At 36.5% G+C, this 21,062-nt stretch overlaps 1 protein-coding gene across 6 annotated transcripts in view; it reads left to right on the plus strand.

Annotated features, from left to right (window-relative positions):
- The window catches only part of TMPRSS11A (transmembrane serine protease 11A), a 55,014-nt gene extending 40,375 nt beyond the window's left edge, over positions 1-14,639 (plus strand). For 4 of the 6 annotated variants that reach the window (XM_036852096.1, XM_036852094.1, XM_036852093.1 and 1 more), the window contains 5 exons: positions 751-789; positions 2,692-2,863; positions 5,045-5,304; positions 9,103-9,245; positions 11,035-14,639. In XM_036852096.1, coding sequence (XP_036707991.1) covers positions 751-789; positions 2,692-2,863; positions 5,045-5,304; positions 9,103-9,245; positions 11,035-11,196 — 776 coding nt within the window. In that variant the 3' untranslated portion in view covers positions 11,197-14,639. The remainder of the gene's footprint in view (positions 1-750; positions 790-2,691; positions 2,864-5,044; positions 5,305-9,102; positions 9,246-11,034) is intronic. The other 2 variants (XM_036852095.1, XM_036852098.1) reach the window with 1 other exon arrangement.
- Positions 14,640-21,062: the final 6,423 nt, after the last annotated feature.

Below are 21,062 nucleotides of genomic sequence, written 5' to 3' on the forward strand. Positions count from 1 at the left end.
TTTTATTTTGAAAACCATCACAGTTTTCATGCAACCGTCCGTCAGCTTAAGTTTAAATGTTTGTATTTCCTTTATCAGATTCCTAACTTTGTTGGAAATGACAGAATTTAATCTCAGATTCTGTCCAATAATTGGCCTTTACCAATATCCAGAAGGAGTTTGATAAGAATATACAGTAGTTTATTCCTCAGAAAAAAATCATTTTAATAATTTAGGAACCGTGTTTTAGAAGTATTTTAAATATAGTTTATGTGGTAGTTTTCAAAGTTTTTTTTTTCCATTCCCAAACCCTTTGACCAAAGAAAGGCTTATGCGAAATCGTAAATAAAGAGAAGAGAAAAAGCAGACCTGTTCTGGTTGAGCCTGGGTTTGAACCTAAAGACCCCATCTAGTTTCTCCCTCTTTCCCCACTTTCTCTATTTCCTTAAATAAAATCCAAAGAAGCTTTATCCTGCACCATTGGAAAACCACTGTTCTGTATTAATACAAATGATTTGTGGGTTTTGATCATACAATATTTGTGCCTTAATCACCTACTGCTTGTATTACCCACCTAATTAGCGGTTGCCTATAAATCTCTACAAAAACTGTACACATATTCTGTTATATCAGATAACCATTTTCCTGACTGATCTATATGCTCAAGTTTCTCGAATCCATATGCGGTCAGTATCCTCTGATAATTTCTGATCATTGAGACCAACCAGAAGAATATCAAATTATCATTCTTTGCTCTATTTTGTTTTTCAGCAATGAGCTCATCGACAGGGAAGCTAACTGTCCAAGCATGTAAGTCTAGTTAGCTTATAAAAACAAGTTCTATTTCCATATCAGGGAGGATAATATCTTCAAATATTAGCTCATAATCTCCCACCCATGTCCCACATTTTCTTTGGGAGAGAACAACAATTGAGTAAGAGATGAAAATACTTTTTTTCCCTAAGACCGACCTTTTTGTAATGTTCAAGAAAAACATTTTACATGGTGGGAATTGGGGGGCAGTTTGAAGAAATTATATATTTCTGGTTTGCAATAAATGAACTTGCCTTGCTAATTTTTTGAATGCTATGAAATATGCTTTCTGCTGAGAAATAAAATGAGAAAGTGATAAATGGGAAAGAGATAGACCCCATAATTTGTGACTGACCTATAAATTTTACTTATTATACCCATCTTGATGGTTGACAGCAGCTCCACTCACTCACTCTATATCAGTGTGACCTAAATTTTGAAAGATTTTATAATAGCAGTGATGAATTTTAGGAAAGTTGTTCATTCATTTTCATCTGTGTCTTGCAAACATACTATACATTTTATTCATTCATTCAATAAATAATTTTTTAACATCTACCAAGTGCCAGAAAGTGAATACAAGTGTCAATAAGACATGATTCCTCCTCTAAAGTTAGGAGTTTGAAGGTAGGGGAAGACATAAATAAATCAGGAAATGTTAAAACAGTGTGATAAACGCTATGACAGAGACAGAGCACAGTGCTATGAGAGTCAATCAGAGACAGCTAACCTGGTCTTGTGGGGTCAGAAAGTGATCCTTGAGGAGAAAGGAAGGATGGAAAATCAAGTGACAAGTGGAATGAGTGTCTCAGGCAGGGGGAGCAGAATGTAAAAATGTCTTCAGAAAAGCAAGAACACGGTCATTTCTTGTCATTGAAAAATATCAGTGTGGCTGTAATATAGAATGGGGTGGGCATGGGAAAGGGGTGTGATTAATAACGATCAAGGACCAGAACCATGCTGAAACATTTCGACTTCATTTGGAGGGCAACGAGAAGTCACTGAAGGGTTTTACACACATCAGAAAGGTCACTCAGTTTTCAGTGTGGAGAACGGACTGCAAGAGCAAAGCTGGAGGCAGGTAGATGAACAGGGAAGTTATTTCAGTCCTTCAGATGAGAAAAATGGTAGTCTAAACTAGAGATGGCAGAGTGATGGGGATTTCTAAAATGACTGGCCACAGAAGGAGTGTAATCAGTACCAGTAAAGTGAATTTCCTTTTTGATACCTAATTTGTTGGAACAAGAATTGAACCTACCATGTTTTCTTTATGAGCACCATGCTTTAAACAGGCTTAATTCTTAGCAGGAACCCTAAGAATCAAACTAATCTCTGATCTGATGCACATAATAAAGTACATATTTATTCCTACCAATAGTGAATGTGATGTTTATGTGGAAACACAGAACCCTCCATCCCAAAGAGTAAGAGACTGGTCATGATACATTAACCCGTGCTCACTTTAGGAACTAGTCACTCAGAAAAATGTATGGGGGTGGGAGTTCCAAGGAATTAGCAATTACTTCTCTGACTAGTTCTTCTGGTGAGGACTTCATGTCAAAGTAACATGGTGGGAACATTTAAAACTGGGAAACAATAATCTTAGTAGGAGCTCCCAGAACATCTGGATAATTGACACTGCAGGTCCTCAGGACATACACTTTGTGATGTGTCAACACTTTACAACCTTACATAGCTTCAGTAGGCAATATATATCCACATCTATAAAGGGAGGGAGTAAGCAAAATATCAACTATCAGGAAATACAGAGGATGGATATTAATACTGTACATGTTTACATAATGACATGCAAATATTGCACTGCAGTACTCTACTAGTTTCTCTGTATCAGGGATTATAGAGATGTTTCTTACAACTTAATGATCTCATCTCTTTCAGGTTGTGGTAAACGAGTTGTTCCATTAATAATGAACAGAATAATGTCTGGAGAGATTGTGGTCAAGTCTGCCTGGCCTTGGCAAGCTTCCCTTCAGCATAATAACACACATCAATGCGGGGCCACCCTGATTAGTAATACGTGGCTTGTTACTGCAGCACACTGCTTTAAGAAGTAAGTGATTGACGTTAACTTACTACTACTGCTACTACTACTGCTTAAAAAAAAAACTCTGAGTTTTATCATCTTCTGAGTAATAACCAATGTCCCCAAATATTACTGAGGTAAAATGAGAAAAACTTCTTTCAGTTTCTTTTCTAAAATTGTGTTATACTTACACTTATTTGGAAAGTCAGTAGGGGTAGTAGTCATTATCCTAGTATCAGGTCCTTAAGGTTTTAAATAAAGAAACCGTGGCTGAACAGAGTGTGGAGAAAAGGGAACCCTCCTACACTGTTGGTGGGAATGTAAATTGGTGCAGCCACTATGGAAAACTGTATGGAGGTTCCTTAAAAAACTAAAAATAGAGCTACCATATGATCCAGCAATCCCACTCCTGGGCATATATCCAGAGAAAACTCTAATTCGAAAAGATACATGTACCCCAATGTTCATAGCAGCACTATTTACAGTAGCCAAGACATGGAAACAACCTAAATGTCCATCAACAGGTGAATGGATAAAGAAGATGTGGTATATATGTACAATGGACTATTACTCAGCCATAAAAAAGAATGAAATAATGTCACATGCAGCAACATGGATGGACCTAGACATTATCATACTAAGTGAAGTAAGTCAGACAGTGAAAGACAAGTATCATATTATATCACTAATATGTGGAATCTAAAAAAAAGATACAAATGAACTTATTTACAAAACAGAAATAGACTCACAGACATAGAAAACAAACTTATGGTTACCAAAGGGGAAAGGGAGGAGGGATAAACTAGGAATTTGGTATTAACAGATACACACTACTATATGTAAAATAGATAAACAACAAGAACCTATGTATAGCACAGGGAACTATACTCAATATCTTGTAATTAACTCTAATGGAAAAGAATCTGAAAAAGAATATATATATATATAAATATATATATATAAAATGAATCACTTTGCTGTATACTTGAAACATTATAAATCAACTATACTTCAATTTAAAAAAAAAAAAAGAAAGAATTAGGTTGAGAAACAAGTATCTACATAGGCAGTATCTGTCTCCTTGCTTATCCCTCTTGAATGATGTTAGTTCAATTAATTAGTTAAGGAACATTAATCTCATTATTAATAACACATTTTGGTGGGAGATGGTATCCTATAAAGAACAGAGAGAGACAAACAGACATGTGATACTATGCATATAATTTAAACCATCTAGGCCCTATTTTCCTTAAGTATAAAACAAAGCCTTTATCAGAGGACCTTTCATTACTAGATGACCTTCCCAGTCCCTGTATGTGCCATGATCTACCAGCTGCTCAAGCCCATAAGCTAGAAGTCACCCACACTTGGTCATCTCTCATAGGACTTCTGACAACTTTGCCTCATTCACTCTTGCCCTCTAACAATCTACTCTCTGGAAAGAACCAACGTGATTTTTTTTTAACATGAGACTACATTATGCTTGGCTTAAAATCATCCAGTGAATTGCCATATCACTTGAATAAAATCTAAGCACTTTATTCATGACCTATAAGACACTCTAAAATCTGGTCCCTGCCTACCTCACCGACCTCATCCCCCACCATAATTCCCTTGTGTCCTGAACTGCAGCCTGTCTGGTCTAAGCCCTTGAGATGTTTGCCTGAAAACTTGTCACCCCATCTTCTCACAGCTGACTCCTCATCAACCATGTCTCAACCCAAATGCCATGATCTCAAGAGACTTATCTAACTACCCCCTTGTACTCTATTCCATTGCCCTATTTTATTCATAGTCCTTATCACTGTGGGAAATTATTTATCTATTCATTAATTTGTTTTGCTCCTTTTCCTTCACTGAAATTAAATACACCCACCAGCAGGGACCTTTCTATCTTGTTTGCCACTTTATCCCCGGAACTTCATATAAGGTTCAACATGCAGATGTTTAACAAACATTTGCTGAAGAAATAAATGAATAATATTTTATGTGCTTTACAGTTCTAAAATTCAATAATTCTATACTGAATTTCAGCTCAAAGATGCCGTTTGTATATATTTTATCTTTCAAAACAGTAGCAAAAGACTATGGTCAAAGAAAACTATCATTGCAATCAAGTGTTTTAGGGTGGAATTTTCTCCTTTATTAGCCTGCATGCAATTATTGTAATGCAGTTCATATATTCTGTTCATTTCTAACCTTTTCCAGTAAAGCAAATCCACATCAATGGACTGTTAGCTTTGGAACAACAATCAACCCTCCATTAATGAAAAGAAATATCAAAAGAATTATTGTCCATGAGAGGTATCACTCCCAAGCAAGAGAATACGACATTGCTGTTGTGCAATTATCACCCAGCGTCACCTTTACTGATGAGATCCGAAGAGTTTGTTTGCCAGAAGCCTCTGTGTCCTTCCAACCAAATTCAACTGTCTATGTCACAGGATTTGGAGCACTTTTTTATGGTGGTGGGTATCCCAAAATGAATCATGGAGCACTAAGCCCTATTTATGGCAGTGTGATTTAATGTCCATCAATATTATTCTGTCAGACTTTTCCACACAGTTTGGTTGGATTAGTTAGGGCTCTTGTTTTACAAGTGACAGACACTCAACTCAAATTAACTAAAGTAAAAAATAATAATAAAATGGCAAATTTGGCCCTTGTCATTTGGAAGTCAAGAGATGAGATGAGTCTGGCTTCAGATACAGTTGGATTCAGGAGTTTGTATGATGTCATCAGGCTCTGAATCTTGGAGTCTTTCCATTACTTGGTTCTGTTTTCTCCAGGTCACCTTCATGTAGAGGGATTCTAGCTCCACATAGTGGTAAAGGTAGCCAACAGCAGCTCAGGGTGTACATCTTCACCTAGTCAATGCCAGGGAAGAGCATGTGCCTTCTCTTTGCCAGAACTACATTAATCCCTGAAAAGGTCTCTTTTGGCCCAGCTTGTGTCCAGGAGTACCAGATTGACTGGCTGACTCAAATACTCACTCCTACGCCTATAGCAAGAAAGGCAGGTGTGTGATTGGCAGCCTAGTCAGAATCACATGGAACAAGGGAAAGACAGCTCCAAAGGGAAAGCTTCAAGGAAGATAAAGGAAAAGAGGTTCCCTCAGCAACACTAAAATCTATCTCTATGTACCATTCTCTATGCAATGCCAGGTATATACTGGTTATGCTATGACCCTCATGCCCACCTTCACTCCAAGACTCTTTCACTTTGAGCCCCACCTCTGTCAGCCTCCTCTCCCTTTTTTCATCTCCTCTTCCCCTTAGTTTGCTCCATCACTTTTTCAGTTTCCTCAATCACCTCAAAAATGTTTTCTTTGCTCAGCTACAATCTTCAGTTGCAGCAAAATCTGCTTCAGAACTAAAGAGGCTAATTAGGTGTTATCAGGGATAAGAATACTGTATAGAGATGTCATCTCTCATAATAAAGCTTCCATTGACCTCTCTAAAATGATTTAACTTGATATACTAACTTAATCTCCTAAGAAATAAAAATAACTTCATGTTTTAATGTTTTAGGGGCATATTTGGTCAGACACACTCTGGATTCTAAAATCTGGTCCAGGGGCATACATGTAACAACAGCCAGAGGGTTTCTTTAACTCTGGGCTTGAGAAGGTAAAAAAGGACTTTTTGAGAATGAAAAAATTCATTCAAAGAGCTCTATACAATTTATATACAATAAACTCTAAAGAATAAGCCTTTAGTTCTCATTCTCCACTAAGGAACCAGGAATACCTTTCACTAATGTGGCTGAGAATGGGCTTGATGGTCTCTAGATTTTCTCCAGATGTCCCATGTGGTTTCACTCCATATTATACAAGCTGAGATATGTATTGCTTTCTTTAAGGTCATATTACCAATCACAGAAATTATTATCCATAGCTTAATAATCCTAAGGTTGACTTAGTAGAGCTGTGAGCCTGACACCACTATGTCTTCACTCTCTCTGATGGATTTTCTCCTAAGATAGAGTTGCATTCTTTGCTTGATGGGAGGGGCATCTCAGATTCCCTTTGGCTTGATGGAAAGAATCACTTCTGGCCTGGAGTTTGAGGTTGGCATAGAAATATACCTGCCATAATAGTTTTTGAGTAGCAAAAGAATCTAACTTGTGTAGAACACTATAATGAGCAACAGAATACCTACTTTTTTTAAGCACCCATGGAACATTCGCCAAGACAGACTATATCTAGGTCCATAAAACAATCTTTGACAAACTTAAAAGAATGGGAATCGCACATAGTATGCTCTCGGATGATAATGGAATAAAACTAGATACGAGTAACAGATAACAGGAAAATCTCTAAATGCTTAAAAATTAAGCAATACACTTCTAACTAATTCATAGGTCAAAGAGAAAATCTTGAAGAAAACTGTAAGTATACATAGAATAAAATGAAAATGAAAAAGTATCAATACATGCCGGATGCATCTAAAACAGTAAAGAGAGAGGGAAACATAGCAAATGCATACATTAGAAAACAAGAAAGGTCTCAAATCAATAACATAAGTTCTCATTTCAAGAAACTAGAAAAGAAGAGCAAAATAAACCTAAAATAAACAGGAAGAAGGAAATAATAAAGGTAAGAGTGAAAATGAATTCAATCAAAAGCAAAAAATAGAGAAAATTAATGAAATAAAAAGCTGATTCTTTGAAAAAAATCAATACTTTCTGAGAAATGTCATTAAGCATTCCCACAATAGTTGAGAAACAGTTCACGGATGTATAGGACTTATAGGCTATACTTTTTGTTTGTTTGTTTCCTATGGGTTTTTTTTAATTTAATTAATTTTTATTGGTGTATAGTTGATTTACAATATTGTGTTAGACTATACTTTTTATAACTTTTTGCCAACTAGTTTTATGAAAAATTTACGAATTTACACTGTCACCTACAATATGCATTTCATCTTACCCTTCCCGGCACTGGACATGAATTATTTTTAATCGATAATGTAGTAGGCAAAAAAAATTACACCAATTATATTCAAAGAACAGAATAATTTGAGCATTTTTTAAACATTTTAGCGAACACACCTGTCCAGAAATAAATCCTGAATTGGCATTCTACAGAAATTAGTGTCTATATTAGTTTTCTACTGCTGTGTAACAAATTACCACAAACTTAACAACTTAAAAGAGCACACATTTATTATCTCACAGTTTCCATGGGTCAGAAGTTCAGACATAGCTTAGTTGGGTTCTATTCTCAGGGTCTCACAAAACAGCAATCAAAGTGCTGGCTGGGGTTGTGGTCTCATCTACAGCTCTGAGTTCTCTTCCAAGCTGGTTGTTGATGGAACTCAGTTTCTTGCAGCTGCAGAGCTCATGGCATCTTGCTTCTCCAACACCATTAGGGAAAACTCTCTGAACTTAGGGAAGGCCTAAGCCCTTTTTAAAAGGGTTCACAGGATTAGGTCAGGCCCACCTTGGAAAATCTCCCAGTTTATGAACTCACTGTCAGACTGACTACATCTTAATTAATCTGCAAAATTCCCTCTCCTGTGCCACAGAACATAACCTAATCATGAGGATGACATCCATAATATTCACATATCCCACCCATACCTCAGAGAAAGGAGATCACATAGGAATCTTGGGGATCATAGTAGAATTCTGTCTACTACACGGTCAGTTTCCCAATCAGCGTATGGTTGATATAAAGAAACCCTGAATGCTTGTGATATTATTGTTTTCCATCATAAGTAGTTGTCTTCTGCATTAATACTGGTTTCTATAACTCAGGATCTAGTTTATGATCTGGAGTCCCAAAATTGTAAGAGGTAATGAAATCATTGCCTTTAAATGTCATTATGTATGTGAAAGTTCTTCATAAAATGTAAAGGATAAAATAAATGTATATAGTTATTTTATCAAGCCAGGGGAGCAAACTAGGCCTGCAAAGTTTCTGGGAACAATCTGGAATCTACAAATACAAACTTTATTTTTTTAAAAATGCCTTTCTAAATACATTAACTGATTGTTTTTTAAGTAAAGGTACAAAGGTTTTCCAGAAAAAGAAACAAAATGTTTTTCTTGCTAGTATAGGTATTTATAAAAATGAGATAAGGACGATTATCATTTACATATGCCAGATATTAAACAGAATTTTTTTCTTTAGGAACTGCTTACATTAACCTCATTCTGTATCAACAATTTTAGTATGAAAAAAAAATCGGGAAAAGGTCCACACTTCATTCTAGCTAAGGATGTTTATTGTAAACACTAAAATTACTTTGTTTTTCCTTAAGGGGAATCCCAAAATGATCTTCGAGAAACCAGACTGAAAATCATAAGTGATGATGTGTGCAAGCAGCCACATATGTATGGCAGAGATATAAAATTTGGAATGTTTTGTGCTGGCTATCTGGAAGGAATTTATGATGCCTGTGGGGTAGGTGGAGAGAGATTATTTTGATATCATGAACTCAAAAAATTTATCTGGTTCAAAATGCTCTTTATTTTAGTAAAATACAGAGATCTTGTCCGTTCAAAAATTTATAAATGCAAATCTCAAACACAAACATATTTTTAAATGTTTTATTAAGCAAAACAAAATAAGCAAAGAGTTTCTTTGATGCTATCAAACAACTAATAAAATTAAATTTTCTTAATACCAGAAATCCACAGGTTCATAAAGCAGAGTCCCTTTCCTTAAAGAGCTCACATTTAGAAAGGAAACAATCATGAACAATGAACTACGGTGTAATGTTATAAATTATATAATGGAGAACAAAATTTTTTATTAAAGTATAGTTGATTTACAATATTGTGTTAGTTTTAAGTGTGGAGAACAAACACTTTTAGCTTGAAGGAACATTTTTGGAACAAGTATTAGAGAGATGATACTTCAATGAGGCCAGAAGGATAAAAAGCACTTACCCTATAGAATAAGAGGAGACTATTATAGAAAAGAGAAAAAGCATAGCTAAAATTCTGAAGGTGTGAAATTATAATTCATATTTGAGGCAACTCCAAGTAATATGCTGGGTCTCAGCCTAAGGAGGATGAGAGGTGAGAAGCTGTTAGTGCTGAGAAGGTGGATTAGGCAATGGTGTGAATATCTAGTCCCCTTTCCAGTGGCCTACTGTGTTGTCCAGCGTCTATCCTGCATGTATATTTTTGGACAAAGGAGTAAAGTGTGTTTCTTCCTGGAGGCACTTGCTTTATAATGTGAGATTCTTGAAAACTCCAAGGAGGTGATTCCACATGCTAAAATGATGGGAATTGTATTGTTATCAGGTGGCAGAAAGCCCTGCCCAGAGTCCCACAAATGACACAACATAGACAACCTCTGTCAGAAAAATAGCAGGGAGTTTTGCAGCATACACACTGGGCAAGAGCAGAATCTAGCCCTGGTTGCTGAGAATGTGGAGGAGGTATCTAGAATTCAGGGAATCCAAAGAGAGGTTCATGCCATGACAGGCAAGTGGGAGTTGGTGACAGGAACACACTGAAAATGGGAATCTAGATGAACAGTGAGATCAGTGATAAGCCTCTGGAAAGATTGGTGGTCATGAAGAGCTTTCACTGGACTGGGAAGCAGAAGTAAGATTCCTGCCCCATGACTGTTCAGTGCATAATAAGGCAAAGCTCTAGTCATAGAAAAATTGGAGAAGTTATCGAGGAAGTGACTCAGGCACAGGGGTCTAAGCAGGAATACAGGGATTGCTACTGGGGTACATCAGGAGGTGCTTCGCCTGTCTGATAAAACAGAAGCCCAGGCACTTTACTTGGAGTCAGAAAAAACTAACATCAGATTGACTTTCTGTGCTGTGTACTTGAAATTTGCTAAGAGTAGACCTTAAGCGTTCTTACTACACACATACACCCACACACACACACAAAGTATTGTGAGGTGATGGATGTGTTAATTAACCTGATTGTGGTAATCATTTCACAAAGTATGTATGTCAAATTATCACGATGTACACTTTAAATATATATAAGCTTATCTGTGAATTATACATCTATAAAGTTGAAAAAATAAAAAAATAAAATGTGGAAATTGAACTTTAAGGCTTTTATAACTTTCAAAACCCATGTTTCAACTAATTATCCTAGAATTGGTAATCTATACATATACTGTCTAATAATAAAATATGTGGTTCATCAAAATATCTTAAGTAATAAGCTTTACATTTAGCTAATTTTCTTTCTCTTTTTTCTTTTTTTATTTTCAGGGTGATTCTGGGGGACCTTTAGTTGGAAAGGATCTTAAAGATACCTGGTATCTCATTGGAATTGTGAGCTGGGGAGATAACTGTGGGCAAAAGAACAAACCTGGAGTCTACACAAAAGTGGCTTATTACCGAAACTGGATTACTTCAAGAACGGGCCTCTAATTCACTATACAAGTTAAACATTGAGAGCTGTATGCAGGTCATACATGTATGAGAATCCATATATTGTACGACATTGTTGTAGTACAATGAAGTGAGATTAAATGATATGATTTATTTCAGAATCACTTTAATCAATCAAAATCCCATAGCCAATTTGTAAAGGATTTAAATTGATAAGGTAGTGGGTCAGTTTAGCCTGGCTTGAAAAATACAGCAGAGATACTGTACTCTTTATATCAGCAAGCTAGAGTATAAAAGAGGAGCAATGCAAATTTTTTAGGATAATCTGTAAGATTTTTAGAGTGTCTTTTTCCCTTAAGTGAGAAACTTTTTGAACTCTCAGAGTTTAGGAAACCCTTATATAATTTTCTATCATTTCTCCAGAGGTCAGGTCACAAATACATTTTCTAGTTCTTACAGGTTTTCCAAAGAAATTTTCCGTACTTTCTATTTATAAATCCATTGAAGGGATCCTAATTTTTAAAAAAGTTATATCTAGGAAACAAAGTATGGTGATAAATCAAGCCAGAGATCTTATAACCTTTGTCTGCTACAAAATCTCCCTAATTTTTCAGTGATTCTTTAACATACATACACAGACACACACACACACGCACAGAGAATATCCCTACCTTCAGATATACCCAGAAAAAGCCTGCTTAATGAATATATACAGTAATTAGCTAATCAAAGATGTATTTTTGTTACAAAAATTTGGGGGAAGGTGATAGTAACTTCATGAGCAGTCCGAAAATAATGGCACAAAAATTGGATATTTTATAGATGCGTTTACATGTTTGGACCACCAGGAGGCAGCTTTGTACATTATTGTTGTAAGCTTAAATGCCTAGAAAAAAATGAGAATTTGTTAATATGTTGAAGAATTAATGAGCATTATCCTTCCACACAGAAAGAAAAAGTTTATTCCTTTGTATTGCTGCAGCCAATTATCTCCTAAGGCTTGCAGCAATAGCCTGACTATTGCAACCATGAAACAACAGTTTTTGTTTTAGTTTAATAAATATAAATTTTGAGGACCAACCATACAGAACACATGAACAAAGTGATTAAATGAACCCCCTAAGTGTCTCATGAAGACATTGGGTGAGTCAGGCTCATGTATTCCATGATACAATTAAATGAAGATTTTGTGGAAACTGTTACTCTGTGTGACAATGCTGACTAAACATCAGGGTTATAGGTGGGGCGTCGTTTACGCATGCAGTCCAAATGTAAACCAAACTGTTAGAAAATTGAGTTATTTTATAACAGTCTCCCCCATGTGCTATTGATAAGGCATAAAAATAATCCTAAAAGCAACGAAGACCCAACGCAGCCAAAAATAAATAAATTAAATAAATAAAATTTTTTTTTAAATCCTAAAATAATCTAAAAGAGATTTAAAATTTATTCACCATAAAAATTGATCCATAACTTAGACTCACAGAATTTTAAAGCTTAGGAGAGACTACACGTCATGTGGGCCAGTACACTTAGAGTTCAGCGAACTGAAGCCAGGAAAAGTAAATAACTTTGTGAAGCTGTAGGTAATTTGTATCCCCAGGGGGCCTAGAACCCAGATACAAATTTCACAGGCCCTTTTCTTACAAAGTATCTTTATGACTGTCTATATTTATTGAATCATCAGCTGTATAAAAATTTCAGTGAGTTCTATTGAATCTGTTTTAAAGTAAGAAACTCAAGAATTTTAAACGGTGTGATTCACTTAGGGGGCTGGCTGCCAATTCTCTGAACTCACTTCAAGATAAAGCTGCTTTTTCTTATATAAAAATACACATAGGCATATAAATTATTCAATATTATGGTGGCAAGATATAATTCTGATTTCTAGTGTTAAGGTTCAAGAAATGATCTTAGAGTTATAACTTTATATTTCTAAACTGTTTTGTGAAGCACTTAATCCTGGGTCACATGTAAACAAATACTGATATATCATTTAAAACCTAATAATAAAGTTGGTGATCAGAGCATTCTACAAATAATATCATTGAATCTGTGTTAGGCCAATAGCGTGAATCTTTCTTTCAACTTCTGTTAAAAATTACATTTCTTTTAAAAACTAGTTGGGGTCACTCTGAAGCAGAATTTCTCAACTTTGGCACTTTTGACCTTCTGGTCTTGATAGTTCTTTGTTTTAAGAGGCTACTCCATGCATTGTAGAATTTTAGCAGCACCCCTGACCTCTGCCTTCTAGATGCCTGAAATACACTCCTTCCCACCAAATTATGATAACGAAAAATGTCTCCAGACATTGGCAAATGTCTCCTAAGGGGTGAACTTGTTCCCTTTTGAGATCTACTGTTCCAAAGACATTTGATTATTTTCAGAAATGCCAGCGATATCTCAAAATTATGACACTGAGCATTCAAAAACTATAGTCTCCTGGTCAAACTGTATGTTCACTATCATGTTCCTAAAAGAAACAGCAGAATAAGTGACTGATGCTCTAGTCAGTGGCTGTTTCAAATACAGAGTGATCTTCCCACACACAATGTGCCTAGCGTTTCTCTCATACTCCTGCCTACAGTATATTCATAGAAAACCATCAACCACTGCTATGAAGATAGGTTTTCTATGAATATACCCTCTAGTAGAGTTTCTCTATCTTGACCACAATCCACAGCAAGAAATAGGTTTTACATCACAGCTCCATAAATATGTAACAAAATACTATGTATGAAAAAATGAAACAGAAGTTTCATAAAACAATACCTACCTTATTAAATACAATAAAATCTAATATTTCTATTCTATTTCATTTTTTTAAATGCTTGCCCCACCAACTAAATTGATTTCACAATCTAACAAGTCAGTTAGATTGTGAATCTGCAGTTCCTATAACACATTCTGGAATGATCATTCACTATTATTAACACCATATTGTTATTATCTCACCTCTTCCCACTGCGTTCCCCACCTTCAACATCTCTCTACTCCATTTAGAAAACTGTAGCTAGATTATAATGCTATTGAATAATGCTATTCTCACGCACTCAAATCTTCACTGATTTCCCCTTTGCCTGACAAATAGAGTCTAAATCCACTTCACCATAGCTTGTAAGGTCCTTTACAATCTGCCAACAACAAATAAAATTTTTGTTTCACTTGTACTCAGTGCTCTTATAACACTGAATGTTACTCTTTATTTCCTGAACACATATATAGTGGGGCATGCAATGTTCTCTTCACTCTACAAGATCTAGCTCAAATATCACCTCTACTGAGAATACCTTTATTATCCCAGACAAAATTACTCTTTTTGAATGTTTTTGTTCTTCTCCTAGAGCACTTCTCGTACTTTACTCTGTATTACAGCTTATATGTAAATTTATTATCTCTGCAAACATTTTAAGTTCCATTAAAGACTGCTTTGTTCATTTTTGTATTCCCTACAGTATTTAGGACAATATGCTGTATATATTGTGTTTAGTGAAAGAATAAATTAATAGAGGTTAATTATGATTTCTATGAAGGAAAGACACCTCAGTTCTCAGTTGTTAACTGCTTCCCCCAGGTCACCTTCTTTTACACTGCTTTCCAATCTGTGCTGGTCCTGCTTTGCATATTCTTGAATGTTTCTAAAGGTCTCCTGTTCTCTGCCTACACCCGAAGCAATCAAAATACAGTAAGGCAAGTCTCTGACATTTCAGGACCCCCTCTAAATCAAAAACTTTTCCCTATATCCCTTAAATGAGCACATTCCAAACCCATAGGGATATTTGGAAATAAGGCCAAAAAGCAAATCTCTCATTTCCTTTTTTTGTTTTTATTTGATCTACAAGGACAGTCCTTTCCTCCTTTTTCTTTCATGGACGTCACAAAAGAGGTCTGGGTACTTCCAAAAAGCCTTGTTAGATATCCATGGTTATATTTTTCTGATCAAAGCCCTTCTTTGTTGAATTTGCCCAATGGGAAACAATAGAGATAAAACTAAAACTCATATACAATATCTATTTTTGAAAACTCACAGAAATAAAAGGATTAGAATTTCATGAAAAACATGACATTTGGTTCAGCGATTTTAATTATCCATAAGCCTGTCCTTTCATATCCATTAGTAATCAAGATTTAACTGATTAACCTTTTAAAACTGATTTTGTTGTTTTACAAGTTCAGGAGACTCCTCCTACACCTGAAGTCACTAAATTAAATAAAGGGAAAAAAATCCCAAATGTCACACTGAAATCTAAATACATACTAATGAAAATGATCAGGGGCTCATGGGCTAAAAGAGGAGAGACAGTAAGAGTGTCAAGACTGCTTGTATAAGTACATGCCTGGGACATCTAAGCTTGAATAAAGATGCTACATTTTAGGCTCAGTAACTTATCCATGAACTGTGGTATTTTGAGCTAAAGTTGGAATTTCTGATGTCCTGATTTAGGGAGAAGCCAAATTGAAAGACATCTTATAGATTTTTAATCTGAAGATTAAAGCCAGTGGGGAGAGGAATCTAAATACAAATCCACTTAGACAGAAACAAGGAAAGTCTGAAAGAGAATAAGTTCAAAGGAAAGTTTGGAAATTCAAAACCTAATTATTAGACCAACTAATGGAAAAATGAAGCTGATTTTACTAGAGTAACAATATTATTTGCAAAAATAATGATGGATGAGTTAAAGAGACTATCTAAGGTTTATCCATTGAAAAACCCAAAGGTGCTTGCTACATTTCTAAGGTCGGTGCTACAACAGCATCTTCCTCCAGCCTGTACACTTTTCAGTAGACAAAAATAGAAGTCAGCTGGGAACCTCTTCACACACTTGGGTTTTCTGCCTCAGGTTAATGTTGTTGGGATATGTAGGTATAAGCTATAGCGGGGTCTTAGTTAATTGGCATAGGGGAGAGCAGTTAATTGGCATAGGGGAGAGCTGAGGAAGAAAGGAGGGATGTCAATGAATGAGGCAAATTGAAGCTGAAAGTTATGAGATTAATATTATTAGTTACTAACACCTCAAAGCAGTCCCACAGAACTTTAAAACATAACACAGGCTAGAAGGACATCAAAGAGTATATTCTACATAGTAGTCTTCCCTAAGTTTAAAAATTCTGCATCCCTAAAGATGCTACACAAATGCCAGAACATTTGCACCTGATCTTGATACCATGGAGACTATGGTGGTGTCACTTCCTTATGGCCTGTACATTTCTCAAGTGCTAAAAAGCTACCAGGGGAATGCAAAATGGTATGGCCACTTTGGAAGAAAGTTTGGCAGTTTCTTACAAAACTAAACATACTCTTACATACAATCCAGCGATTGTGCTCCTTGGTACTTAACCAAAATGAGTTGAAAATCTATGTCCATACAAAAACATGCACAGGAATATTTATAGCAGCTTTATTCATAGTTACAAAAATTTGGAAGTAACCAAGACAACCTTCAATAGGTAAATAGATAAACTGTGTTACAAGCAGACAGTGTAACATTACTCAGTGATAAAAAGAAATGAGCTATCAAGCCATGAAAAGACGTGGAGGAAGCTTAAATGTGTGTTACTAAGTGAAAGAAGCCAATCTGAAAAGGCTACACACTGTATGATTCCAACTAGATGACATTCTGAAAAAGGAAAAACTATGGAAACAGTAAAAATATCAGTGGTTTCCAGGGATTGAGAGGAGGGAGGGATAAATAGGTAGAGCATGGAGGACTTTTAGGGTAGTAAAACTATTCAGTATAATACTCTAATGGTTGTCAAAACTCATAGATTATCAAAACCAAGAGTTAATGTTAATATAAACTTTGGATATTGGGTGATAATGACGTGTCACTGTAGGTCCATTGATCGTAAAAAATGTACCACTCTGGTTCAGGATGTTGATAGTGGGGAAGCTGTGCACATCAGGTGGTAGTTGGTATATGGGGGCTCTTTGTACTTTCTGTTCAATTTTGCCGTGAACCTAAAATTTCTCTAAATATAAACGCTGTTTCTCTATTTTTTAACAAAAGCTGCTAGAGCCTCAGAGGCCCTTGGGGATGTGGTAAAATATAAAGGAATATTGAGTTCTAACTCACAGGGAGTTAGTATAAGGGAATTCTTCTGTAGCTGAATTGTGTTGTCTGCAGGAAACATACAACAGGAGAGTTTTCTAATTACCAAGCTGAAAGTCTTTTTATCAATCAGTATAGGCAAAAAAGAGGAACTCAACGTATCTTTCTTAAATGAATAGCTGAAAATTATATTTAAAAATTCTGTGGAAACTGATAGTGATGGTGAGGATAGAGGTCCAGTACAGGGATTAACAACTTCATGAGGGTAGTGAAGACCTTCAGTATAGGGATTAACAACTTCATGAAGGTAGTGAAGACCTTCAATGTTAGTGAGGGAAAATCAAAGATTAAAATGCAGGCTTTCAGGAGTCAGAAAAAAGAAAAGAAACAAATGAACAGCAGTTCCTCAGATTACCCTAAACTGTGTTTAGCCTTGAAATAGGTGTTATGGGTTTAGGCATATAGATGATATTATGTCATATACAGGGCCCCTGAAAATTCCTGCATAACCTGTTGAACACTCTGTATGGGCTACAATGATCAACTGTGGTAACAACATGGTACAGAAAAAACACTAAGCTGAGCACGTCTCTGACTGAGTTATGCGGTCACTGCCCTCATAGAGTGGACCACCTATGTACCCTGTGCCTCCCAGGGCCATCTCAGGAGGTTCTGCCATTCAGTGAGGCACTATTATCCACATGATTCTCCTGCTATCCTTTAAGGGATCATGTGCTTTAGTTGGAACCTGGGAACTAGATGACTTCAAAATTCTCAAGATTTCCCAAGGAAAAATTTCCCTTACCAATCTCTGTTAACCTGGCTTCCAGGATTAGAGGAGCCATCTGGCAGGTTTGCTTTATCTACTTCAGCAAAAGCAACTCACCAAAAAGGACAGCGGCAGTAACCATGGTAGAACAAGCCATGAAAGTCTAGAGACATGATGTTGGCCCCCCTCAAAGGGATAGTTCTAAATCTTAAAAGTGTGCTTGATATTGAATAAATAAGGTATTTTACCTTTGTGGGAATGCTTTCCTGAAGAATCATATATAATGTTGGTCCCTGAGCAAAGTCCAATTTCAATGACAGAAGGTAGGGGGAGTTTAGAGGAGGAGACTGGAGTAATTTCTGTCATTGTCTATAGAAAGTACACAGTTGTCTCTGGGGTTCCAGACAAACCTCCTTCCCATGTAAAGTTTTGTTATTGTTTTGTTTTGTTTAAGTGACCATGGCAGAAAAGTATGAAATGAATCACTGGGGGACCTTAAATATTTTTGCCCAACCTTGAAGATTCCCACTTATAAAACTGTCATCAGTTTTCTGGCTGGGATCATGTCTGGATAGAGAGAACATTCAGGGTTCCTGTCAGTGCTCTTCTTGAAACTGTACTAAAAGTGGTAACATAATCTGGCTCCATGATACACTACACAATGGTGGTCCAGCACAAACCTTTAGCTAGGCCTCCAACACTCTTCCTGCTTTCCCTGGATGGACAACTGGGAAGTAGGATGGAGACCATTCTAGGTCAGAAGTCATGCCACAGCTGACCACAGCTCTGTTTCCTCTCTCTCATGGTGTCTGAGGCAATGGACAGTATTCTTGGTGCAAAAGCACAAACTTTACTTCTGGCTTTCCATGAACACCACTCTAAATACAGCCTAACCCTCACATTGCCTTTCATTGGGCCATTTTAAGAACCTAACCATCAAATAGGAGATAATTACACCATCTCCTATTTGATCCACATTCCTTATTTCCTTCTCATTTAGATGTCTCTGAAAAAATAATCAGATCAACAGACTCAAGCACAAGACAAATAAAGCAAACATTAAAAAAAAAAACACAGACTGAATTCCAAGGTGAGCTGGTAGCTTCTCCCTGTTCCATGACTACAGACTATTCCTAATCCTCAAAACTATCATAGTATTAAATGTTCTTGTTCAAAAGCCTTGGAAAACAAATAAGGATAAATCACGGAAATGCACCAGTATTACTAAAAAAAAACAACTCAAGTACTTTCTCTTCGAACAGTAAGTGAGAATTGTTATCTTTGTGTCAAAATGATGTCATCATGCACTTTCATGGTTCCAAATGACCTCAAACTCTGTTCACGTACCTCCCTACAATCACATATTTCACAGATTGGTGAAAGAGTTCAACACTAATACAAAACCTGGCCATTGATGCTCATTTGAATCAACTGGATTATTAAATATAGGTTTAAAAAATCTTTCAAAATGTTTGTAAAAGATTACACTACCAAATCATACAATTGCTGGATAGTGAGTAGCAAAACACAGAAGTAAACAATATGAAGTTAAAAAGAATTTATTTAAAGAAAAAAAAAAAAGAATTTATTTGAATCCCAGCTCCATAGCCTACCAGCTGAGTGACTATGGGTGTGTTATTTGAGCTCTATGATGGTTAGTTTTACATGTCATCTTGACTGGGCCACAGTGCCCAGATATGTATCAATAGTTAAACATTATTCTGGATGTTTCTGTGAGGGTGTTTTGGGTGATATTAACACTTTTCCAGCTTTACTGAAATATAATTGAAAAAACTGTACGTATTTAAAGTATACAACACAATAACTTGATTGTATATATACATTGTGAAATTATTACCACATTAAGTTAATTAACACATCCATCACCTAACATGGTTACTTTTTTTCTTTTTTGAGTGAAAATGCTTAAGATTTACTCTCTCAGAAAATTTCAAGTATACAATACAGTATAATTAACTATAGTCACTATGCTAAACATTAGGTTGCCAGGAGTTGGGGGCAGGGGAAATGGGGAGATGTTGGGTGAAAGGGTACAAACTTTTAGCTATGAGATGAATAACCTCCAGGATCTAATACACAGCATAGTGATTATAGTCAATACTGTATTATACACCTGAAAGTTGCTCTGAGAGCAGAGCTTCAATGTTCCCAAAACAACAACAACAATGAAATGGTAATTATGTAAGGTGAAGGATGTATTAACTAACCTAACTGTGGTAAATATTTTGCAATGTATATGTGTATCAAATCATCACATTATATACATTAAACTTACACAATGTTATATATCAATTATATCTCAGTAAAGCTGAGGGGAAAATCAATAGATTGCCTTGAAGTTAGCAGTAAACAAACAGAAAAAGAAATGGAAAATTAACCTATTCAAAATGACAACAAAAACAAATCCAACAAAACAAAATCAAGAAATCTGCTTTGACCATTCCCAGGGCCAAAGCAGGAAAAACCCAAGTTCTATGAAAGGTCTATGTAGGGGGAGATTCAAGATGGCAGAAAAGTAAGACGTGGAGATCACCTCCCTCCCCACAAATACATCAGAAATACATCTACATGTGGAACAACTCCTACAGAACACCTACTGAACGCTGGCAGAAGACCTCAGACCTCCCAAAAGGCAAGAAACTCCCCACGTACCTGGGTAGGGCAAAAGAAAAAAAAAAAAAACAGAGACAAAAGAATAGGGATGGGACCTGCACAAGTGGGAGGGAGCTGTGAAGGAGGAAATGTTTCCACACACTAGGAAGCCCCTTCACTGGCTGAGACGGCGGGTGGCGGAGGGGGGAAGCTTCGGAGCCACGGAGGAGAGCGCAGCCACAGGGGTGCGGAGGGCAAAGCGGAGAGATTCCCGCACAGAGGATCAGTGCCGACCAACACTCACCAGCCTGAGAGGCTTGTCTGCCCACCCGCCGGGGCGGTCGGGGGCTGGGAGCTGAGGCTCGGGCTTCGGTCGGATCGCAGGGAGAGGACTGGGGTTGGCGGCGTGAACACAGCCTGAAGGGGTTAGTACTCCACAGCTAGCCAGGAGGGAGTCCAGGAAAAAGTCTGGA

This window comes from Balaenoptera musculus, chromosome 5 (genome assembly GCF_009873245.2).
Source record: "Balaenoptera musculus isolate JJ_BM4_2016_0621 chromosome 5, mBalMus1.pri.v3, whole genome shotgun sequence".
NCBI classification, from domain to species: Eukaryota; Metazoa; Chordata; class Mammalia; order Artiodactyla; family Balaenopteridae; genus Balaenoptera; species Balaenoptera musculus.